The sequence below is a fragment of the Sapajus apella genome, unplaced genomic scaffold (genome assembly GCF_009761245.1).
Source record: "Sapajus apella isolate SASKATOON/1434 unplaced genomic scaffold, GSC_monkey_1.0 scaffold53, whole genome shotgun sequence".
Taxonomy (NCBI): domain Eukaryota; kingdom Metazoa; phylum Chordata; class Mammalia; order Primates; family Cebidae; genus Sapajus; species Sapajus apella.
Window position 1 is genome coordinate 8597476 of NW_022436993.1, and position 23912 is coordinate 8621387.

The 23912-nt window shown below is 36.8% G+C and overlaps 1 protein-coding gene across 1 annotated transcript in view; it reads right to left on the minus strand.

The window, feature by feature from the left end:
- The window catches only part of MALRD1 (MAM and LDL receptor class A domain containing 1), a 576163-nt gene that overhangs the window by 91084 nt on the left and 461167 nt on the right, over positions 1 to 23912 (minus strand). Inside the window, exons 36-37 of the mRNA XM_032244079.1 lie at positions 15402 to 15527; positions 6917 to 6983 (exon numbers count right to left, since the gene is read on the minus strand). Coding sequence (XP_032099970.1) covers positions 6917 to 6983; positions 15402 to 15527 — 193 coding nt within the window. The remainder of the gene's footprint in view (positions 1 to 6916; positions 6984 to 15401; positions 15528 to 23912) is intronic.

Sequence of the window (23912 nt, forward strand, 5' to 3'; positions counted from 1 at the left end):
TTAGCCAGGCTGGTCTCGAACTCCTGATCTCAAGTGATCCACCTGCCTTGGCCTCCCAAAGTGCTGGGATTACAGGCATAACCACGGTACCCACCCTAAATGCTCCTCATCTTAACTGCTAAATGGCACATACTGTTATATCTGCTCTACAGGTTTATGTCATGATCATAGGTATGTCAAATACTTAAGTGGTGCTTGACATGTAATTATCAACAATAACACACTTTTTAGGTTATTTTAAAATTTGAGTCAAGCGAGTGAAAGAAAGCTCCAGAACAGTTTCAGTGATGATAATTACACTTTTTTCATTTTCCTTTAGTCTGCCCCAGAAAATAACTTTGCTACACCTAGTCCAAGGGATACTTCTTAACTGTTCTATGTTCCCCTTGCATTCCATTGTATGGGTGTATCATATAATAGATTATTCATCCACTTTCCTATAGGTGGACATTTAGGTTGTTTCCACTATTCTGAAATTATAAAAGTGACAGAGTGAGTAGCCTTACAGCCATGTATTTTCATAATGTTAGAACTGTGCCTAAAGAATAAATTCTATAAATGGAATTGTTAGATCTAAAAGCAAATGATTATGTAGTTTTGTTAGACATTACCAAATTCCCCTCCATAAGAATTATACCAATTTGCATTAGCAATTAGCAAAGTGTGTGTTTCTTCACGACTTTGCTATCAGAATATGTTGCTTATTCAAGGATGAAAAATGACATCTTAGCGTGGTTTTAATTTGCTTTTTTAAAATAAATGAATTTTTTTCATATGTTTATGCACTGTGATGGCTTTTATGTTTTAACTGAGCTAAGGTATGACAAGATAGTTGGTAAAATATTATTTCTTGGTATAAAGTTTCAAAAGTCATTTTTTCATACCTACATTCTAGGCAGCACTAATTCCAATACTTGTTTGCATTGATGGTCATTATAGTTATTTCGCTATTGGTAAAGTATTATGTAAAATACTATGTGATGATGTTTCCAGAAGAGATTAGCATTTGAATCAGCAGACTGGGCAAAAAAGATTCACCTTCACCAATGAGGGGAGGCTTCATGAAATCTATTGAGAGCCCAAATAGGATAAAAAGGTGAAGAGAAGGGGAATTGACTCCTTCTTGAGATGGCACAACCATCTTGCTGCTCTTAGACATCCGAGGTCTTGGTTGTCAGCCTTGAGATTTTGGATGTACACCAGCCATCCCCAGTTCTCAGGCCTACAGTCTTGGACTGGGAGTTACAGCATTGGCTCCTTCGGTTTTTAGTCCTTCAAACTGGGACTGAATTACATCACTGTATTTCCTGGTTCTTTAGTTTGCAGATGGCATGTTGTGGGACTTCTCAATCTCCATCATCACAGGAACCAATTCTCATAATAAATCTTTGCGCATATATATATATATATATATATATATATATATAGTTCATTTTCCTTTAGTTTGCCCCAGGACACACACACACACACACACACACACACACACACACACATATCCTATTGGTTCCGGTTCTCTGGAGAACATTAATCATTCTCTATATTTTAAAGTGAATTTTTGTCCCTTTCTTCTCAGTGATATCTGGGCTTTTCCTGCACATTAAAATAGTTCTTTATGTATTAGGGATATTTGTCCTTTTTCTGATACATGCAACATAAATATTTTCTCTCACACTGCAAGTTGTCTTGATATTGCTTATGGTGGAGTTTTTTGTCATAAAAAAGGTTTAAAAAATATATATATATATATTTTTGTAATTAACATCTGTCTTCAAATGCAATTGCATTTCAGTCATTTAAAAAAAGCTTTTTCCTACATTCAAAATATAAAGAAATTCATTTTGTATTTCTTTAGTGTGTATGGTTTCACCTCGAACTCTGATTTAAGTGAAGATTACCTTTGTGTATAAATAGTGTGAGGTATGGTTCTAAGTTTAACTTTTTCCAAATTCTTAACTAGTTGTCCCAACACTCCCTTTTAAAAGTTCATCTTTGTCCAGCAATTCAAGATGCCACCTTTATCATTTACTAAGTTTTCATATGTACTTGGATACATTTTTTAACTTTCTACTCTATTCTGCTAGTCTGAAATGTCGAACTGTCTATTCAAATACCTGCATAACACTGTTTACTAATAAAAGCTTTATTCTATTTATACTGGTAGGCTACTCAGATTCTCATAGCTTAATTGTTTTACTCAGTGTTTTACTAGCTATTGCTCCACTTATTTTTCCATATGAATGTAATATCTAATTGTTTACCCCTATGAAGAGATTGTAGATCTTTTTGCTGAGACTGTGTTAAACTTATAGAATTACCTAGGGAGAAATAACATCTTTATGATGTTGAGTCAGCTCTCCAGGAAAGAAAATGTTTTTCCACTTGCTTAAGTTCTTCAAGGTTGTTTTTATTATATAGATTTGGTTTTATTTTATTAAATGTATTTCTAAATATTTTACCTTTTTGTTGTCAATGTGCATAGCTTTTTCATTTTTTCCTTTTAATAGTTTCGTCTATGTATGTATACTATTAATCTAAGAATACTAATTTTATAGCCTCCAAACTTACTTACTAAATTGATTTTATTGTTTTAATTAACTTTTATCAATTCTCTAGGGTTTTCCAGGTATGCCATCATGACAACTTAACTTCTTTTCTAATTCTTAATGACTTGTTTTCATATTGGTGACTACCTCCAGTACAATGTGAAATATCAGTGAAACTAGTGGTTATACTTGCTTTGTTTCTAATTTTAATGGAAGTGCTTTTTATGGTTTTCTCTTAAGGAAAATGCTACATTTAGGAATAGGGAATATAGAGTTTACCGTATTTCAAAAAATATCCATAAATTTACATTTTCCATAATGCCTCTTTTTAAAATATAAAGAATGGATATTACATTTTTTCAAAGAATTTTTCACAACTCTGGAAACAATCAGAAGTCTAATACAATCCAAATTCGTGGTCCTCTTGTGTTATTTGGTTCTCTTCCTAGAGGCCATGAAGATTTTTTTCTGTATCTTAAAGTTTAATGTTTTTACCAGGACATGCATTGGAGTTTTTGGTTTCATGTTAAATTTTTCAGGTACTTGCTGACTTTTTCAATATGTAAATTCAGGTCTCTTCACATTTTTGAAAAAGTTCACTTAAATTATAGTTTAAATGGTAGTTCTGCTTTACTATTTTATTTTCCTCTTTATGCACTCCAATCATATGCATGCTCTTTTTTTTCCACTTTAACTACTTTTTCTTTGATTCTTCGTACTTTATCTCATTTCCATTTCCTAAGTTATTTTTTCCACATTTGTTAAAAATATCTTAATATATTTACATTTGAATGTATCATCCCTTAAAAACCTTAATTTAATCTTTACTCTGTCAATATTTTTTTTCCTACGTTCAATTAATTCAGTGAATTCAGCCAATTCATTTCCTTGGGCTCAACTGATTCTTACTGTTTTACTGCCCATTTTTATATTTAGACTTTAAAATTTTTTAAATTGAAGTGTTGCATGTGTTTGTTTTGAAATATTCCCAATTATATAGTTTTTAAAGCAACAATTAATTTAGCTTTGAATTGGAGTTCAGGGTCTTATAGTATTTCGTTTTTTACACCATGTTTCTTTGTTGTTTTTTGGGTGGGGAGAGGAAGTGTTCTAACTGAACTCTATTTTTAACAAAGGCTTTATGTGAAGGAAAATTTCATTTGTCTCTTCATTTTATGGAATTTGAGATAGTTTACAAGATTTCTAATTTAAGAGCACCCTCTTCTGTCATTGTAATAAAATGGAATTTCTCTAATAGATTACTTTTTTTCTTGGTAGTTTTCTGACCTATAAACTGGAGAGTAATTACTCTTTACTATGATGAACACATCATATGCTCACTCAATACTTCTTGTTGCATACATAGAAAATCCCCACTAATTCTTTTTTGAATGGTACTTCAGGCTATGATGAGGTCATTTTCTCATATTTCAATACATTTCAAGAATATATTTCAGCGTATTGATGCTTTTCTTTGAAATTATAGGACTTTTCCTTTACAATCATTCATCATTTCTTTTGTTAGCATATTATTCAAATAACTCTTGTTATGCCACGTATATATTAGGGACTGGTCATGAAAAGGTATTAAAAACATGGCCTTTATTTTCTTGGACCATGGTCTTCAAAATTTTACACTAAACACTTCCAAGATGAAAAAGTGAAAAGTAAAGATTATAACTTTATTGCCTGTTAAGTTCCAGGTTAAAGCGCCTTTTTAATATAAGGGATTTCAAATTTACAAAAAGAAAAAAACCCCATTAAAAAGTGGGCAACGGACATGAACAGATCATTTTCAAAAGAAAACATACATACAGCCAATAAGCATATGAAGAAAAGCCCAATATCACTGATCATTAGAGAAATGTAAATCAAAATCACAATTACATACCATCTCACACCAGTCAGAATGGCTATTATGTAAAAGTCAAAAAATATCAGATGCTGGCAAGGTTGTGGAGAAAAAGGAACACTTATATACTGATGGTGAAAGTGTAAATTAGTTCAATCACTGTCAAAGCAGTGTGGTGATTCCCCAAAGAGCTAAAAACATAACTACCATTGGACCCAGCAATCCCATTACTGGATATATACCTAAAGGAATATAAATTTTTTCTATCATAAAACCACCTGCACATGTATGTTCATTGCAGCACTAGCAATTCCATTACTGGATATATATCTAAAGGAATATAAATTTTTCTATCATAAAGGCATCTGCACATGTATGTTCATTACAGCACTGCTCACAATACCAAAGACATGGAATCAATCTAAACGCCCATCAAAGGTAGACTAGCTAAAGGAAATGTGGCACATATACAGCATGGAATACTATGCAGCCTTATAAAGAATGAGATCACATCCTTTGCAGGAACATGGATGGAGCCACAGACCATTATCTTCGGCAAACTAACGCAGGAACAGAAAAGCAAATACCGCATGTTCTCACTTGTAAGTGTGAGCTACATGATGAGAACACATAGATACACAGAGAACAACAGACACTGAGGCCTATTGAATCATGGAGGGTGGGAGAAAAGAGAGGGTCAGGCAAAACAAAAAATGAGTACTAGGCTTAGTACTTGGGTGTTCAAAATCCCCCATGATGAATTTACTTCTGTAACAAACCTACAAAACCTACACGAGTTCTACTTTTTGCCTGATATACTACCGTATGTTTTAAAAAGATTTATGACAAACCACATATATTCCTTTTTTAGTTCATAATTTTAAAGAAAGAAAAATATGAATGAAATGGCTAATATATTACAATATGGAAAAAGTTTCAAAAGTCATTTTTTTCATACCTACATTCTAGGCAGCACTAATTCCAATATTTGTTTGCATTGATGTTCATTATAGTTATTTCACTATTGGTAAAGTATTATTTGCTATTAAAAATAATACTTTAGAACATCTGATTGACTTTCTTAGTAGTGAATTCCTTTCTATATTCTTTTCCATTGACCTCCTTTCTTCTCTCAATTCTGTCTCATCTCCCTCACCTTAGAGGTGTCCCACTTGAGAGAAACAAGTTTAGGACTTCAGCATCTGGATTTTAATTTTTAAAGTTTAATTGAGACCATGAGGATGTTGCCAAGAATGTAAAGCTCTTTTCTTGCTCTTTCTGGGAGTTTTCTGGCCTATTAGAGTTGAAGAGGACAAAAATCAAACCTCTTTACCGTAAGCAATTGACATTAAATAATATTATCCACTCAGCTGACGTTTAATAAACATTATTTACAGCATCATTCTCAACTTCTTTCAGGAGATTTTAGAAATTAATATTATGTATCCTGTCTTTCCATCAAGTAATAGTTTGTGATAAATTAATTTCCATGGAAACTGATATGGGGAAAAGTATAATTTTGTTGACATGTTGAGAAATAAATGATGTAAAGCATTGAAAGAGAAAACCCTTCCAAGAAACTCATTAGTAATTACATTTCAACAATGTTAAACTAAAACAGTATCTAAATACAGTCATCATAAAATTTTTGTTATTGTTTTATTTGGCAGATGTTTTTGTTTTTAGGAACAAACTACTTTTCTATGTTATGTGTATTGATTCCTAAAGAAATAAGGACTCAAACAACTATTAATTATTGTTTCCCAGATACCTTTGTGCGTCTCATAATGACTTGAGTAGCAACCTTCAATGAGTTTTCTAATAAGGAAAGTGATATAACCATTGGTATACTAGATTATAAAGTCATAAACACAAAAATATTGAAATATGCATCATTTCCTTTGGAGTTTATGAAATTGTTTTGCACAATTCCCTAAAGGGTGAGAGAAGAAATCAAGCCATCTTTGATATGCAATATAAATATTTCCCCTGAGAAATCACAAGGCCTATTTTTGTTTACTCTTACTTTGAGTATGCAAATGTATTTCTTATCTATACCTTAACTTTACTTATAAATACCCACTGCATACACCATCAAATGGTCTTATTTATAAATTAACTTCATCCTTTGTTGTTAAAGAGAAATATAAACATTGAAATAAAGAGAGAAAATGCAGCCACAAGGCTGATCTGAAATAGAAAGATATTCATATAAGAAAAAATTCTTTTAAAAATCTAATGTAAGTATTAAGTGCAAGGAAAGTGAATATTATCAAAGTGATATATTCCACATATAAAATGTTGAAAAATATACACAATCATAATAAATAACAGATATTTCTCTGAAATGCACTCACATATTCCTATACCTTATTCAGGAAAATAAATGTAAATAGTGCCATTATCCACTATTTTACCTTACTAACCACATACTGATTGATGCTCTATCATATCAGCCTAAAGAAAAATAAGTAAGCAAGTTTCAACAAATGTTAAAAAAAAATTAAACAATGCTCCTTACCGACACATAGGACCATTCTTCACCACTACACAAATCCCACCATTTCTGCAGTAATTTAATGGACATTCTAAAAAGAAGCATCACAAAGATGTCAGTTAATTATATATAGTATTAGGAGGAAGGAGAAGACATCACTATTTTTCATTACATTAAATCTAATCTCTGAGAGTAAATTGCTTTCCAGTTGCAAAAAGTAAAAGAATTTCCGTACGCCACTTTCCTGTACTCCCTCCAAATTTGTTCATCAGCCCCTGCTGCCCTGAATGTGTTCATGCCTGAATGATCCACAAGAAGAGAAGACTTAAAATAATTATTTACTTGTTTGGGTTTTTTTGCTATTTTTTCCTTCTCTTTCTTCCTCCTCCTCCTCCTCCTCTTCTTCTTCTTCCCCTTCTTCTTCTTCTTCTTCCTCTCCTCCTCCTCCTCCTCCTCCTCCTCCTCCTCCTCCTCCTCCTTCTTCTTCTTCTTCTTCTTCTTCTTCTCCTTCTTCTCCTTCTTCTGCTTCTTCTGCTGCTTCTGCTTCTGCTTCTTCTGCTTCTGCTTCTTCTGCTTCTGCTTCTGCTGCTTCTTCTTCTGCTTCTGCTTCTGCTTCTCCTTCTGCTTCTTCTGCTTCTTCATCTTCTTCTGCTTCTTCGTCTGCTTCTTCTGCTTCTTCGTCTGCTTCCTCTGCTTCTGCTTCTGCTTCTTCTGCCGTTTTTGCTTTTCTTCCTCCTCCTCTCCCTCTCTCTTTTTTTATTTTTATTTATTTTTTGAGGCAGGGTCTTACTCTGTCATTCAGGATGGAGCACAATGGCATAAACACAGCTCACTACAGCTTCAATCTCCTGGGTTCAACCAAGCCTCCCACCTCAGCCTTGAATAGCTGGGACCACAGGTGCACACCACTATGCTTGCCTAATTTAAAAAGTTTTTGTAATGGTGGGATCTTGCCATTGTTTCCCAATGTGGTCTTAAACTCTTAGCCTCAAACAATCCTCCCACCTTTACTTTCAAAAATGCTAGGATTACAGGTCTGAACTACCACATCTGACCCTTTTTTTTTTTTCAATTGACATATAATAATTTTTCATATTTATGGATCACAAAGTTATATATATATATATATATATATATATATATATATATATATAAAACTTTGTATAGTGACCAGATCCGGGCAATTAGAAAATCTATGATCTCAGAAATTTATCATTTATTGTGTTGAGAACATTAGATATCCTCCATGGAACTGTTTAAAACTATATGATACATTATTGTTAACTGTAGTCAACCCACATTGCTTTAGAACACTAGAACTTCTCCCCTGGATTGGGTATCATCTACTTATTTAGAACGTGTCTGCATGACATACTTATGATGATAATAAAGTGTTTTGCTTACTGAAACATTTCTCTAGTTCTACACAACAGTCCCTATGTCATGACAGACAAATGTCTTTGTGATAAGTCACTCATTTATCAGCATGTAGCTGTCCCACCTCTGCATCAGTGATCAATTTCAGCATAACTCAGATTTGTCCCTTGTCCTCCGATTTTATTGCTTGTGTCACTCCCTAGTTCTAGTTTAAAAAGATCATTTATTTTCAACGGTGGTTTACTTATAGGTTAAAAAGAAGCTAAATATCTTCACAGAGTAACTATTGTGAGAGTGGTTAGCCCATTTAGCCCCTGAGGTTGTGTTCATATGAACTGCCTCTTTATACCCTTATAACACATCTTGACCCACTAAAGCCTGTCAATTCCCCTATTTAGTTAAGACCCAAGTTGCTCCCAGGTTTTTTGTTTTTACTTGACATATTGTAATTGTACATATTTATGGGGTATAATTCAACACCTTTCTTGCAGAATACAAGTCCTCCCTTGTTGGTTTACTTTAACTCCAACACTGGATTATAATTTCCTCTATCTTTAATTTTAATTGAACAAATCTATTCTGGGCACCTATTAAATGTCTGGCATTGGGCTGGGCACTGGAAATAAAATAATTAATAATACAGTCAGCTTAGTTTAGTTGTTAAGACTGAGGGCACAGGAGCCCAACTGCTGAAGTTGGAATCTCAGCTCAATTTATTAGCTGAGTAGTACTGGGTAAAGTAGTTAATCTCTCTGTGCTTCTGTTTGCTTTCTGTAAACAAGGTTAACAAATAATAACTATCTCATAGGGTTGTGAGCATGTTAGAACAACCAGTTAGTATGAATTTAATAAAAGTTGACTTTAAAAAGAGATACAGCCATGGTCCCTACTCCTCCTGTCCTTCCAGATGAAAAGCAAAGTGTGAGTGTGGCATTAAAATGTTGAATGAAAGTAATACATTGGGAGGGATGTTCTAAGGGTGATGGAAGCACCAAGAAGAGCACTTCGGTCACATATGGAGAGTAAGAAAAGCTTTCCAGAGAGAATCCGTAGCTATTTATTTGGGCAGTAGTGTGCATGTGTGTGTAAAGGTGAGCATAAAGACCCAGAGGTCAGAGAAGAGGGTGTTGCATGTTTGGGAAACTGAAGATAGCCCAGCCTGATTGAATTGCTCATAATACAAAGATAGTGTAGGTAAAAGTCAAAGATACACAGTTCCCGGACCACATCAGCCCAGCAGAGCCAAGATTTTAAGAAGGCAAGTGCCATGTTTCATGCGTTAGAATTCTGGCTGCAGTGTTGTCAACTCAACAGAAAGACCAAGACTAAAATTTGGGAGCCCCATTAAGAGTATTTTGTAATAAAACTAGCAAAAATATTATGATTGTCTGAATTAAAGGAGTAGGGTGAGCTTGGGGGTAGAAAGTTGTCGTATTTTTAAGAGATAATTAAATATTAGGATTGAAACATCTTGAAGACTATTTGGAGAGGGTCAAGAATAATGTCTGCATTTCTTGCTGGGTCATTAGCTAGTTGGTGGTTTCATTCACTGAGGGGGATTTATGGGGAACGAATATATTTAAAGGAAAAGATGAGGTTAGGTTTTAAGTGCATAAGGGGCATCCAATGGAAGTGACCTCACCCATGGGCATTGGAATTTGTAGGTCTGAGGCTCAGATGAAATATTTAATATGAAGCAGAGATATAGATTTGAGGCTTTTCTTCAGATTTTTTTTTCTCTTCTTTTTAGACAGCATCACTTTTCAGGATTTTTCCTCAAGTCATTTTGAGATCACTGTTTCTGGTATTATAGGGTCATGTAGATATGCTCCTTGTTTTTGACAAGCCCAATCTTAGCAGAGAGAGAGAAAGAGAGAGAGAGAGAAAGAGAGAGAGAGAGAAAGAGAGAGAGAGAGAAAAAAAAACCATTTACTAGAACAGAGAAATGATGATAACCATGATGGATAGTGAAAAAATAGAGAACTAGAAATTTTATGTACACAATACGTATAGAAGTAAAACATACAAGGAGAGGGTGGCTTGAGAGAGTAGATTGTTAAGCAGTGATAAGTTTTGGCTCTGTGTCCCCATCTAAATCTCGTGTCAAACCGTGATCCCCAGTGTTGGAGGTCGGGCCTAGCGGGAGGTGACTGGATCATGAGAGTTGTTTCTAATGGTTTATCACCATCCCCTTAGTGCTGTCCCATGATAGAGTTCTCCTGATATCTGGTTGTTTGAAAATGTCTAGCACTGCCCCCTTCTCTCTCTCTCTCTCCTGCCAGACACATGAATATATGTTTGCTTTGCCTTTGCGTTTGATCATGATTGTAAGTTTCCTGAAGCTACCCTAGAAGCAGAATCCCGTACAACCTGCAATGAGCCCATTAAAACTCTTTTCTTTATAAACTACTCAGTCTCAGGTATATCTTTATAGCAGCGTGAGAATGGGCTAATAAAGGTAGTCATTGCACACTGGAGAAGAGATGGCAGGCTTTAAGAAAGAGGAAAGCAAGGAAGGAGGGAATTTGCAGTTTAGGATCAAAAATGAAATACATCTTGTGTCTGGCATCATATTTGGTTTCAAAAAGAAATCAGCAATTTGGTTTCCCAGGGATATATTTCCCACCTTGCCCTCCCTTAGTACTCCTTGTTTAACTAATTACATAAAACAGAGGAGTGGAGTGCTAAAGATGAGGGTAAGGAGCTCCCCCCTCAGACCTGGGGGCCATGCTCCACTGAACAGAACAGACATGAAATCTCCTTTATAAAGAGGAAATCTGCTGGTTTGACTGAAAAAGAGCCACCAATATGATAAAGCTTAAATCGGTATAAACCTGGTTAGATAAACTGTTTTATGGTCATTTTTTGTCTTACGTATAATTTCATTCTTCCTCAAATATGGATTTTGTTTCATTGAAAAATGAGAAGAGTGTCTGAGACTGCAGAAGATCAGAAAACTAACAGTATGGCAGAGCTGCCTATTTTTGGGTGGGTCATTCATATTTAATATATTACAGAAAATGAAACATAAGCTTGCTTTACATCAGAATGATTCTGTGGGAATCTAAATGTGCATTTTTGTGCTGTTTAGTGGAGCACAGTGCAAGGAACACAGATGTTCACTGGAACCAGATGTGAGTCCTGGTGTTTAGCAGGGCGGAAAACTCACAGTTTATTTCTGTGAAAAGTTTTTATCGTTTTCTGCCTTAGACCCAGGTTCTTTATCCATAATACAGAAAGACACAGCACAAAGTATTTTCAGCTTTAATTTACTCAAAACAATTTTAAGCAGAGAGCAAATGAAATGGGGAAGGAGATGGATATGGCTAATTAGCCATGAAGAGGCTGAGTATTTCCAGGAGATAAGCAGATATAATTCCCATTATGGGAACTGGAAATCTATGGGGCAATATTACCATTAGCAGAGGTTCCCATTCTTTAGCCACAGCAGTCTCTCTCTGGCTTGTATCCCTTTGTATTGGTTATTATGAGTATGTGTCTAGAAACCAATACAGCTCACAATTGGTTGCACAGAAATATCATTCTGAGAGTTTCACATTGAATCCCATTCTGATGTATCTCATTGGAAAAGCAGGAACACATATATAAAAACGATAGCAACTTTTAATCTTAAGTAATTTGCAAGTAAACACTTATTTTCCCCCTTTAACGTACATAGAGACTAGGGAAGTGGCAGGTGCTATGTACTAGTGTGCTGGGAAGACTGATAACCACATGCATCCTGGTTTTCCCTCATGATACCTGGCTCAGTCATTTAAGAGTTATGGGACTTTGGGCTAGGTACTCTAAGTATAACATTCTTCATGTAGAAATACATATGATATCACTTCCTTATAGGACTGCTAGGAAGGTGAAATTAAATTTGTTTGTTAGCATTTTTATATTAGTGAATGGTGTGTATAAAGTATTTAATAATTGTTGTCAATCATCTCTCTGTATTGGGGGGAGTCTTTGTACTGCCTGTGAAACCTAGTTTCCTTGACATTGCTCTATCCATCTTCTTCTTCTCTTCTTTTCATTCCTTTGTGGTTATAATCACCATCACCGTCACCACTACCATTTACATAAGGCCTGCTATGTGTCAGGGACTGACCTAAGAGTTTTACATGTGTTATCTCAGTTAGTCCTCATAACACTGTGTCTTGTACCATAATTATTCTCATTTTGCAGAGGAGAAAATTGAGGCCTCCAGTGGTTAATATAACTTACTTGAGTTAATAGCAAAGAAGCATTTTAATTAGAACTAAACCCTGGTCTTCTGACTTCAAAGCATGTTAGAGTAAAAATGTCAAATGATTAGCTATTTATCTTAGAATTTCTACAACTGCTTACAGGTTTTGATGTTTTGGGCACACAAACCCCTTTGAATCATGTGGCATTTATGTACGGTCCCAGATAAATATGCATATACACAATTATCTGCACATGGTTTGAAGAAATATATAGACCCTAGGAATCCACCTAAAGATTTTGTGCAGCAAACCAAGTCCCAGAGGGAGGAGATTATTCTCTTTACCTTGAAATCCTGGCACAGGGACTGCAGGAAAAACTATCAAACCTCAAAAGTTGATATCATAGAAGCAGAGACTAGAACAGTGCTTACCAATGGCTGGAAAGGGGAGGAAAAGGACAGGCAGAGATTGTTCTATGGGTACAAAGTTACAGTTAGAGAGAAGGAATAAGTTTCGGTGTTCTATTGCACAGCAGGGTAATGGATGAATAGTAAGATATGGTATATTACAAAATGGTTAGAAGAGAGGCTCTTGAACGTTCTTACTACAAAGAAATAATTCATGCATGAGCTGATGGGTAAGCTAACTACCCTGATTTGATCATGATACAACACACCATATGCACTGAAACATCAAGTTATACCCCATAAATATGTACAATTATAATGTGTCAATTAAAAACTAATAATAATAAACAAACTTGAAGTAGCTCCATAGTATTTGCCTGGGAAGCATTTGTGTTTGTGTAGGTTTGGTTTTTAAATATTTCTGAAACTTTATTAAGCTACATCATCATCATCATCATCACCATCATCAGTATTTATTACATATAGTATTATATTTATAAAGTCTCATCCTACAATTTTACATTGTTAGTTTCCCTTCCTAATTCTCCTTCAAATGAATGATTATAATAGTTATAGTTTCACCTTAGTATAAGCTTTATTAACCTCTACTACTGCAAATGACTAGAAAAACACTTTCAGTTTAGATTGAGCCAGACAAATTCTGGCCAATAATTTCTAGTTGCATAAGCAACCAAAACTTGAAAATAATACACTTTTATAATATGAGTTAGGCATGAACAGGATTCATTGAAATATATGTAGCCTGCAACATGTATACAGTGCCCGAGCATAATGTTCTTGTATATGACTTAAATCTCAAGGTAGGTGAGGCCAGATTCTCAGCATGATGAGATCACTATGGAAATTACTGGATGTTGTAAAGATTGGGTTCACGAAAGCCTATTAAATGCTGATCCTAAAAGAATATACGGTTGGAAAGAAAGAGTAATGTGTAATGTACACTGACAAATCCTTAGTGTGGGTCCATCTTGAAGATATCTTAAAAACAGAAGCTTGACTTTATTATATTTGACTGACAAGCCGAAAAGCATACAACATATAAACAGACAAAACATAATACAACAGGGATTTTATTTCCGAAAACTGTGAGTTTCACTAGTTCTTTATTTTACTGTAACCCAATAGACGTGTCAACATGACCTATACTTTGTAAGTGAACTATAAACATGACTGGTGACTGATGAAAAGAGACAGACAACAAAAACGTGTTCTATACTACTACCTACAGATTGTCTATCACTGGGTATGAATGACAAGTCTTCTGTTTTTCGGATCCTGTTCTTTAAAGTAGACTGTATCAAAGAAGATAACAAATCATAACATATTGTGTTTGTGCTATTTAGCACCATGCTGAAGATAATCTTGCTTTTATGTAAATAAGTTTGGGTCTAGCATAAATACTGTGTCTTAATAGTTTCAAAGAATGGAGATATTCAGTAATGGCTTTCTTACTCTCTGTAAAGAAAATAATACCATTTCTCTTTTGGTATCTCTTGGTATTTCATCTGAAGTACGTACTATCCATTCCAAGTGCAGAAATAATGACAAAGAGTATTCATCTTTGCATATTTTATGGGGCCAGATGTGGTCACTTTTTTATTTGCTTTTGTACTCATAAAATGCAGCGCTGTGTGAGTACTCACTTCCAGCAGTATAAAGAATAAGACTTTTTCACACTGTGATTTGATTACAATTATCATGCTTCTAAGCACATATCTCATAATGTTCTCCTTTCTTGAAGGATACAAAGGGTACTTTCTTAACTAGTTTTGATATAAGATATTTCCAACTTATTCAGGAAATCTCACTAAATATATCACTATCATTAATTTATATTATCCTTTAGTTATGACAAAATTATATTAACTTTAATGGTCTATAATTTCATATATCACCTATATGAAAAAAAAGTTCATTTACTCAGGAGAGATGTTAACAAAGGGCTACAATAAATTAGGAAATTTTGAAGCAGTTTTGATAAAAGTATAATCACAGCCATATACAGTCAGTTCTTACATTGTGTAAATGTTCCAAGGTCAGAAGAAAGAAAAATGTTTAGACGTCAAACTAAGATTTAATAAATTTACTTTTAAATACGTAACTAAATCATGCAAATAGGAAACTCTTATAAAGTGGGAAAAAGAAGGCAACAATTAAAAAAATTAATAGCACTAGATTGTATAGGGTTTCCTTATTATAGAAACCAAGCAATTTTCATAGGAAAGATTATTAAATACTAATAATCTTAAGTTAAATTGTGTTAAAATTATACATTTGATTTTTCTTTTCTTATCAAACATTACATAGACCTAGCATGAGCCCATTATATGTTTATAATTTTTTAGACATGTAGCAATTAATGTCAACATTCTTTCTGCCCCAAAACCAATATTAGAAACCCAATTATTCCAGGCTCGCCATTATTTAGAATCTGAAGTTTTAATATTTTCATTGTGTGAAGGTTAAATTGCTTGTTTGTATCACAAGAATATTTGAATGGAAATGGGGTACCTGAGCAGCTGGACTCATCGAGCTGAAAATCCATGCAGTTGGCAAAACCATCACAGCGCTGGTGGGCTGGGATACAGCTGTTAGAGGAGGCACAGACCAGAGCTCCATTAGAACAGCTCTTGTTGGCTACAAAAAAAGAATAACAATCATGGATGCAAGCGTGTGTGTGTGTGTGTGTGTGTGTGTGTGTGTGTGTGTGCGCGCGTATGTCCCAATGAATTCTCACAACAAAATTATAAGACAGTTTATCATATTACTCTTGATTTTTTCTAGTCTGATATTTTAGAAGACAGTTCTTTTTGAAAAAAAATTTCAAATGCATTAACTTAAAAATTTCTGAGGAAAAAACAAACAAAAAAAAAACAAAAAACATTTGCCTGTAGATTCAATTCGCTTACTGGCTGAATTGTGTCCTCACCTCAACGTTTACATCTTGAAACCTTAACCAGCAATAGGACTGTATTTACAGAAAGGAGGTTTAAGGAGGTAACAAAGGTTATAAGAAAAAAGAGACATAAGCGATGCACTTGCAGAGAGGAAAGGCTATGTGAGGACACAGCAAGAAGGTGGCTATCTGCAAGTCAAGGAGAGAGGCCTCAGGAGACACAAAGTCTGCCTACATGTTGATCTGGGATTTTTAGCTCCCAGAAGTGTGAGAAAATAGATTCCTGTTGTTTTAGCTACCCAGTGTATACTATTTTCTTATGGCAGCCTGTGCTGACCAATACATACATTATGGAGTATTACGCAAGTCATCAAATTCGTTACATGAAATGCAAGTAGACTTCGATCTGACTTCAAGAGGCAAACATTTTAATAGCATGGAGATGCTATTGCTCTTAAGACTTTGGTTGTTTCAGAAAAGTGTCCTTACTGATGCCCATCAAGGGCACTGATGACTGTTCAATGGCTATCTAGACTTGCAAAGCACTTTACCTCTCTTGTATGCAACTTGATTAATTTAATTATGTCTGCTTTGTCTAGTAGGAAGCTCAGTCTTCAGTTCTGAAACTGTATTATTTTCTGCCTTTCTTTAGGATTACAACTTCCTAGAAAGAAGAGGCTATGGTTGGAATCGGTTTGATAAGTTAGAGCTGAATGGGAACTTCTCATGTCAGCTGTTATCAAGTGTGAAATATGGTTCCTCTCTGTTTTCCTGCTTGCTTCAGGACCTGGAATAATTCAGGTCCTGAATTATTTAGGACCAGTATAATTACTGGAAGACAAAAAGCCTCGGCTGCAGGCCTGATCCCTTTTCTGGTTCTACTCTGGTTTTGGTGTGTGCCAGTGATGATGTTCATCTTGTTTCTCAGAGTGTTTAACGGGATAGCTCTACTATCCAGCATTGTGAAGTGTCTGGAGCAGAGGGAATGTGTCAAAGCATGAACCCACTGCACCATTTTGTCAGAAAGTGTGGACAGATTTTAAAAGCACTAAATAATAATGGTATAGATCTATTCTGGTTTTCTAACCCTGCTCCTCTGAGTCCCGGGGTTCAGCAGAAATTTGTCAAAGGCAGCAGTACCTAGTCAGAACCGTGTGCCACTTAACTCAGGTTCAACAAGAACAGCTTTGTTTTCCTCTGATTTACTTAACGGTATCATATACAACTTCCTATTGGAGCATTTTAGTCCAAACCTGCCACTAAAATTTTAAAAATAATTTGTGTGAAAAAGTCCTTGCATATGAATAAAGTTACAACCTTTTCAAAGTAAATTATTTAAATGACCCAGGAACAAATGTCCCCATGTATGGTTCTTATACAGATATTGCTGGTTCTTTCATGAATTATTTTTTTTCTTCAAGTATAATTATGGGTTGGAATGAATAATTTATTTTAGGTATCATAGGTAACTGACACAATTGATTTTGAAAATGGCCCATTACAATATACTTTAAGTTGGACATAAAAAATAGTGTTTTTAAGAATGTGTATCTCCATTGACTGAAAGTGTTGACTCTGAAAAACTTAGGCAATACTCTTTATTGGGCAATTCTTTTTAAGGTGCTAGAATATCAATTCACACCAAAAAAATATTCAGCTTCCACATGTAAAACAGTGTCTTAGAACTTAGAATGGAGAGTTCAGGGGAGAAATTTAAAAATGAATCATGCATGGTGATGACAAGAGAACAACAACACAGTTGTGATAAACAGTTCAAAATAATAATAAAAGAAATTTCATCAGGTCAAACTTAGTAGGCAAAGCATTGTTGTTGATAAGTATTTATAAAAAACAAAAATTCCTTTAACATGCAGAGATGTATAAAGGCTGAAAGAGCAGGATGTTGAAATATATTTTAAATTTTAATATTTCTAGGGAAAAGCCATTTAGTAAAGTGAGAATAAAGCCTACAGATGGAAAATCAATAAGTTTTCTCTTAGTTCAGTGAGTACAGCAGGTCGCTTTTGACTAAGGAGGTTGGATAAGGAAGTAGTACAGATAAACCAGAACAAAAGAAAGCTGGGCACAGTGGCTCATGCGTGAAATCCCAGCACCTTGGGAGGCCGAAGCAGGTGGATCACATGAGGTCAGGAGTTTGAGACCAGCCTGGCCAACATGGTGAAACCCCATCTCTACTAAAAATAAAGATAAAAATAAATAGCCAGAAGTGCTGGTTTGTGCCTATAGTCCCAGCTACTTAGGAGGCTAAGGCAGGAGAATAGCTTGAACCAGGGAGGTGGAGGTTGCAGTGAGCTGACATTGCACCACTGCACTCCAGCCTGGGAACACAGCAAGATCCTGCCTTTAAGGAAAACAAACAAACAAGCAAACCAACAAAAAACAGGTAGAAATTGTCTAGGGTTTCAGGAGAAGGCTGATCTTCAGCTTTTCCAAATGTTTAAATCATTTTACAATATACACAGACAAGATAAATTACATTGCAAAGCAAGTAAACTAGGAAATAATAATATTCCAACTGTTATAACCTCTAAAAGCAAAATCTGGCATACAGTTTCATTTTTTACAAGCATTATCTTATAAGATCTAATAAGATAACATAATGCTTGTAAAAAGTGAAGCTGCATGCCACATACAGGTGATGGGGAAGAAGGCAGCAATCCACATTGCCATGTATGTACCTATGCAACAATTCTGCATGTTCTTCACATTACCCCAAAACCTAAAATGCAATAAAATATTTTTTTAAAAATGAAGACATATGCACAGGCATATCTCAGCAATATGGCAGGCTCAGTTCCACATAACCATGATAAGGCTAATGTTGCATTAATGCAAGTGATACAATATTTTTTGTTTCCCAGTGCATATAAATGTTATTTCTACACTATAACTTAGTAAATTAAATGTGCAACAGCCTAATGTCTAAAAAAGTATTAACTAAAACATACTTAGGGTTTAGTTAAGCTAGCCATAGACCTCTCCTCTCTAGACGTGGAAGTCTTATGCGGCATCTTCTTTTAAAAGAAGGCTGCTTCATTGACCCTGAAAATCTGTTGTTTAGTGTAGCCACCTTCATCAATGATATTAGCTAGATCTGGATAACTTGGTACAGCTTCTCCATCTCAGCACTTGCTGATTCATCTTGTGCTTTTCTGTTACAGTGATGGCTTCTTTCCTTCAACCTCATAAACCAACCTCTGCTGCCTTCCGACTTTTCTTCCAAAGCTTTCTCACCTCTCTCAGACTTTGCAGAATTAAAGATAGCTAAGACCTTGCTCTAGATTAGGCTGGAGCAAAGGGACTGTGTCAAAGCATGAACTCACTGCACCATTTTGTCAGAAAGTCTGGATAGATTTCAAAAGCACTAAATAATAATGGTATTCATCTATTCTTGTCTTCTAAGCCTGTTCCTCTAAGTTTCAGGGTTCAGCAGAAATATGTCAAAACTTTCTCCATATCCACAATAAGGCTGTTCTGCTTTCCTATCATTCGTGTATTTACTGGAGTAGTGTTTTAATTGCCTTCGATTTTTCCTTCACATTCTCTATTTGGCTGTTTGGAGCAAGAGGCCCAGATTTCAGCCTATCTTGACGTTCAACATGCCTTACTCACTAATAATCATTTCTAGCTTTTCACTTAAAGTGAGAGATGCACATTTCCTCCTTTCACTTGAATACTTCGAGGTTACTGTAGTTGGCCTAACTGCAATATTGCTTGGCCTCAGAGACTGGGGAGACCCAAGGAGAGGAAGAGGGAAATGGGGGAATGGCTGACTGGTGGAGCAGTCAGAACACACACAACATTTATCAGTTAAATTTACCATTTTACATGGGCATGGTGCATGGCACCCCAGAACAGTTACAATAGTAACATCAGAGATCACTGGTCACACATCACCATAACAAACATAATAGTCATGAAAAAGTTTGAAATATTGTTAGAATCACTAAAATGGGATACAGACATGAAGTGAGCATATACCACTAGAAAACTGGCCGGGCGCGGTGGCTCACGCCTGTAATCCCAGCACTTTGGGAGGCCGAGGCGGGTGGATCACGAGGTCAAGAGATCGAGACCATCCTGGTCAACGTGGTGAAATCCTGTCTCTACTAAAAATACAAAAAATTAGCTGGGCTTGGTGACACGTACCTGTAGTCCCAGCTACTCAGGAGTCTGAGGCAGGAGAATTGCCTGAACCCAGGAGGCGGAGGTTGCGGTGAGCCGAGATCACGCCATTGCACTCCAGCCTGGGTAACAAGAGCGAAACTCCGTCTCAAAAAAAAAAAGAAAACTGACACTGGGGCCAGGCACATTGGCTCACACCTGTAATCCCCGAAGTTTGGGAGGCAGAAACAGGCGAATCATGAGGTCAGAAGATCAAGACCATTCTGGCTAACATGGTGAAACCCCATCTCTACTAAAAATACAAAAAATTAGTCATGGTGGCATGTGCCTATAGTCCCAGCTACTCAGGAGGCTGAGGCAAGAGAATTGCTTGAACCCAGGAGGCGGAGGTTGCTGTGAGCTGAGATCATACCACTGAACTCCACCATGGGCCATAGAGTGAGATTCTGTCTCAAAAAAAAAGAAAAGAAAAGAAAGAAAGAAAAAAGAAAATTGGCACTGATAGACTTGCAGGACGCAAGAATGTAGACCTTCAGTGTGTAAAAAATGCAACATCTGTGATGTGCAATAAAGCAATACAGAACAAAACAAGGTATATCTGTTTTATTTATTTTGTATGCACACAAAAATATGTTTATGTATCTATGTATCTATATGTGTGTACATATATACACACATTTTTGTGTGCATACATATTTTATCATCATTTTCATTGCAAAAAGCTAAGAGATCATATAAGATCACAGCTTTAAGATTTTAAACAATATAACATATTAACATTTATATACAAATACCATAGATACTTCTCATCTTCTTGCAAACATATATTTTGAACCCTTCCTCTATTGGAGATAGGAATTTATCCATATTTCTTCATCGAATTTCCAATGTGATGGGTATCTTATTTTCAAGTTAATAAAGAGCTCTAACTCATAAGTGGTACAAGTTCACAGCTTTGGCACAAATACAGTGGAAACATATTAAAAATGAGTTAATGGTTTCAATATAAAAAGTTTTACTTTTTTCTTAACAGTTTAGTTAAAAACTGACCTTTGGGTGGGGAGATCCAAGATGGCCGTTTAGGAACAGCTCAGGATTGCAGCTCCCAGTGAAAGCGCAGAGGGTGAGTGGACGCCGCGTTTTTATTGCCCACAGACTAGGAAATTCCCGGGCAGAGGAGCTCCACGCTCACCAGCACGGCTGTTGTGGCCAGCGCTGCTGTGCCGGCCAGCGCCGCTGCTCTGCCCCGCGCGGCTGCTTTGTCGGCGCCCCGGAGCCGCGGTTCTCTGTACAAAATACACCGGTCCGGGTGCCCTTTAGGCTGGCGATTGGAGCCACGGGAAGTCGCCCATACACTGGTTCAAAAAGGGGACTGAGCAGAGAACCAAGACAGTAGATTCCAGGGCCAAAAAAGAAAAAAAAAAAAAAAGCGCCACAAACCTCAGTGCCGCTGTTTAAGCCAGCGCAGTGAGTGGCCGCAGGGGAAAACAAACAGACCCCGGCGCCTCTTCAACAGGCGACTGGAACACCAACTTAAAAAAGGCTCTGAGGCAGGGAGCCAGGCGATCAGGCTCGGCTGGTCCCACCCCCACAAAAGAACAGCAACCAGAAACTCTGGATTGAGAGTTTCACAGCCAGCTCAGCTGAACCCGGGACGGTCCAGCTCTGTGGGGGAGGGGCGTCCGCCATTACCAGGGAGCCCGCCATTGCCAAGGCAACCCGCCATTGCTGAGGCAGCCCGCCGTTGCCAAGGCAACACGCCACAGCAGAGACTCCGCCCCAACAGAGGCGGGCCACCATCGCCAAAGCAGTTCTAACTACACCCATATAAACAGGACTGCAGGGAAGCTCACTCGGCAGCGGGGCGGAGCCCACAGCAGCTCAGCAAAGCTGCTATAGGCCGACAGTGACTAGGCTGCCTCTTTGCTGGGATGCGCAGGTCTGAAGGAAAAAAAAAAAAGAAGGCGGCAGCATAACGGAAACTCATAAATAAAGCCCTAAATCCCTGGGACAGAGCACCAGGGAACAAAAAGCAGTTTATGAGTTCTCCTGCAGCAGACCTAAAACTACCTGCCCAGCAGCTCTGAATGAACAACAACAAAGCTCGCAACTCACCATTTGAGCTCCTATAAAGAAAAGACCGTCTCCTCAAGCAGCTCCCTGACCCCTATATATCCAAAAAGACACCTCATAGAGGAGAGATCAGATTGACACTAGGCGGGTATCCTTCTGGGACAAAGATAGCAGAAGAAGAAAACTGGTAACAACCCTTGCTGTTCAACAGCTGCTGCAGGTGAACCCCAGGCAAGCAGGGCCTGGAGTGAACCTCAGCAGACCTACAGCAGAGGGGCCAGACTGTCAGAAGGAAAACCAAGAAACAGAAATAACCTCATCATCAACAAACAGAACGTCAATCTGAAAGATTTGAGACCCAATCTGAAAGCCAGCAACTACAAAGTCGACAGGTGGATAAATCCTTAAGGATGGGAAGAAACCGGCGCAAAAAGGATGAAAACACCCGAAACCAGAACACCTCTCCTCCTAAAAGGGATCACAACTCCTCGCCAGCAAGGGAACAAGGTTGGATGGAGAACGAGTGTGATGAAATGACAGAATCAGAATTCAGAAGGTGGGTAATAAGAAACTTCTGTGAACTTAAACAACATGTTCTAACGAAATGCCAAGAAACTAAGAACCTTGAAAAAAGATTTGATGAAATGCTAACAAGAATGGACAAAATAGAAAGGAATATAAGTGAATTGATGGAGCTGAAAACTGCAACACGAGAACTTCGTGAAGCATGCACAAGTATCAACAGCCGAATGGACCAAGCAGAAGAAAGGATATCAGAGGTCGAAGATCAACTCAATGAAATAAAACAGGAAGGCAAGACTGGAGAAAAAAGGGTAAAAAGGAACGAACAAAGTCTCCAAGAAATGTGGGACTATGTGAAAAGACCTAATCTACGTTTGATAGGCGTACCCGAATGCGACGAAGAGAATGAATCCAAGCTGGAAAATACTCTGCAGGATATTATCCAGGAAAACTTCCCCAACCTAGCAAGGCAGGCAAACATTCAAGTCCAGGAAATACAGAGAACACCACAAAGATATTCGTCAAGAAGAGCAACCCCAAGGCACATAATCGTCAGATTCACCAGGGTCGAAATGAAGGAGAAAATACTAAGGGCAGCCAGAGAGAAAGGTCGGGTTACCCATAAAGGGAAGCCCATCAGACTCACAGCAGATCTCTCAGCAGAAACCCTACAAGCCAGAAGAGAATGGGGGCCAATATTCAACATCCTTAAAGAAAAGAACTTTCAACCCAGAATCTCCTATCCAGCCAAACTAAGCTTCATAAGTGAAGGAAAAATAAAATCCTTTGGGAACATGCAAGTACTAAGAGATTTCGTCACCAACAGGCCAGCTCTACAAGAGCTCCTGAAAGAGGCTCTACACTTATAAAGGAACAACAAGTACCAGCTCAACTAAAGAGCAAAACAGCCAGCTAGCACCAAAATGGCAGTATCAAATTCACACATAACAATATTAACCCTAAATGTAAATGGACTAAATGCCCCAATCAAAAGACACAGACTGGCAAATTGGATAAAAAGACAAAACCCATCGGTGTGCTGTGTCCAGGAAACCCATCTCACATGCAAGGATACACAAAGGCTCAAAATAAAGGGATGGAGGAAGATTTACCAAGCAAATGGAGAGCAAAAAAAAGCAGGAGTTGCAATTCTCATCTCTGATAAATTAGACTTTAAAGCAACAAAGATCATAAGAGACAAAGAGGGACATTACATAATGGTAAAAGGATCAATGCAACAAGAAGAGCTAACGATCCTAAACATATATGCACCCAATACAGGAGCACCCAGATACATAAGGCAAGTTCTTAATGACTTACAAAGAGACTTAGACTCCCACACAATAATAGTGGGAGACTTTAACACCCCATTGTCAACATTAGAC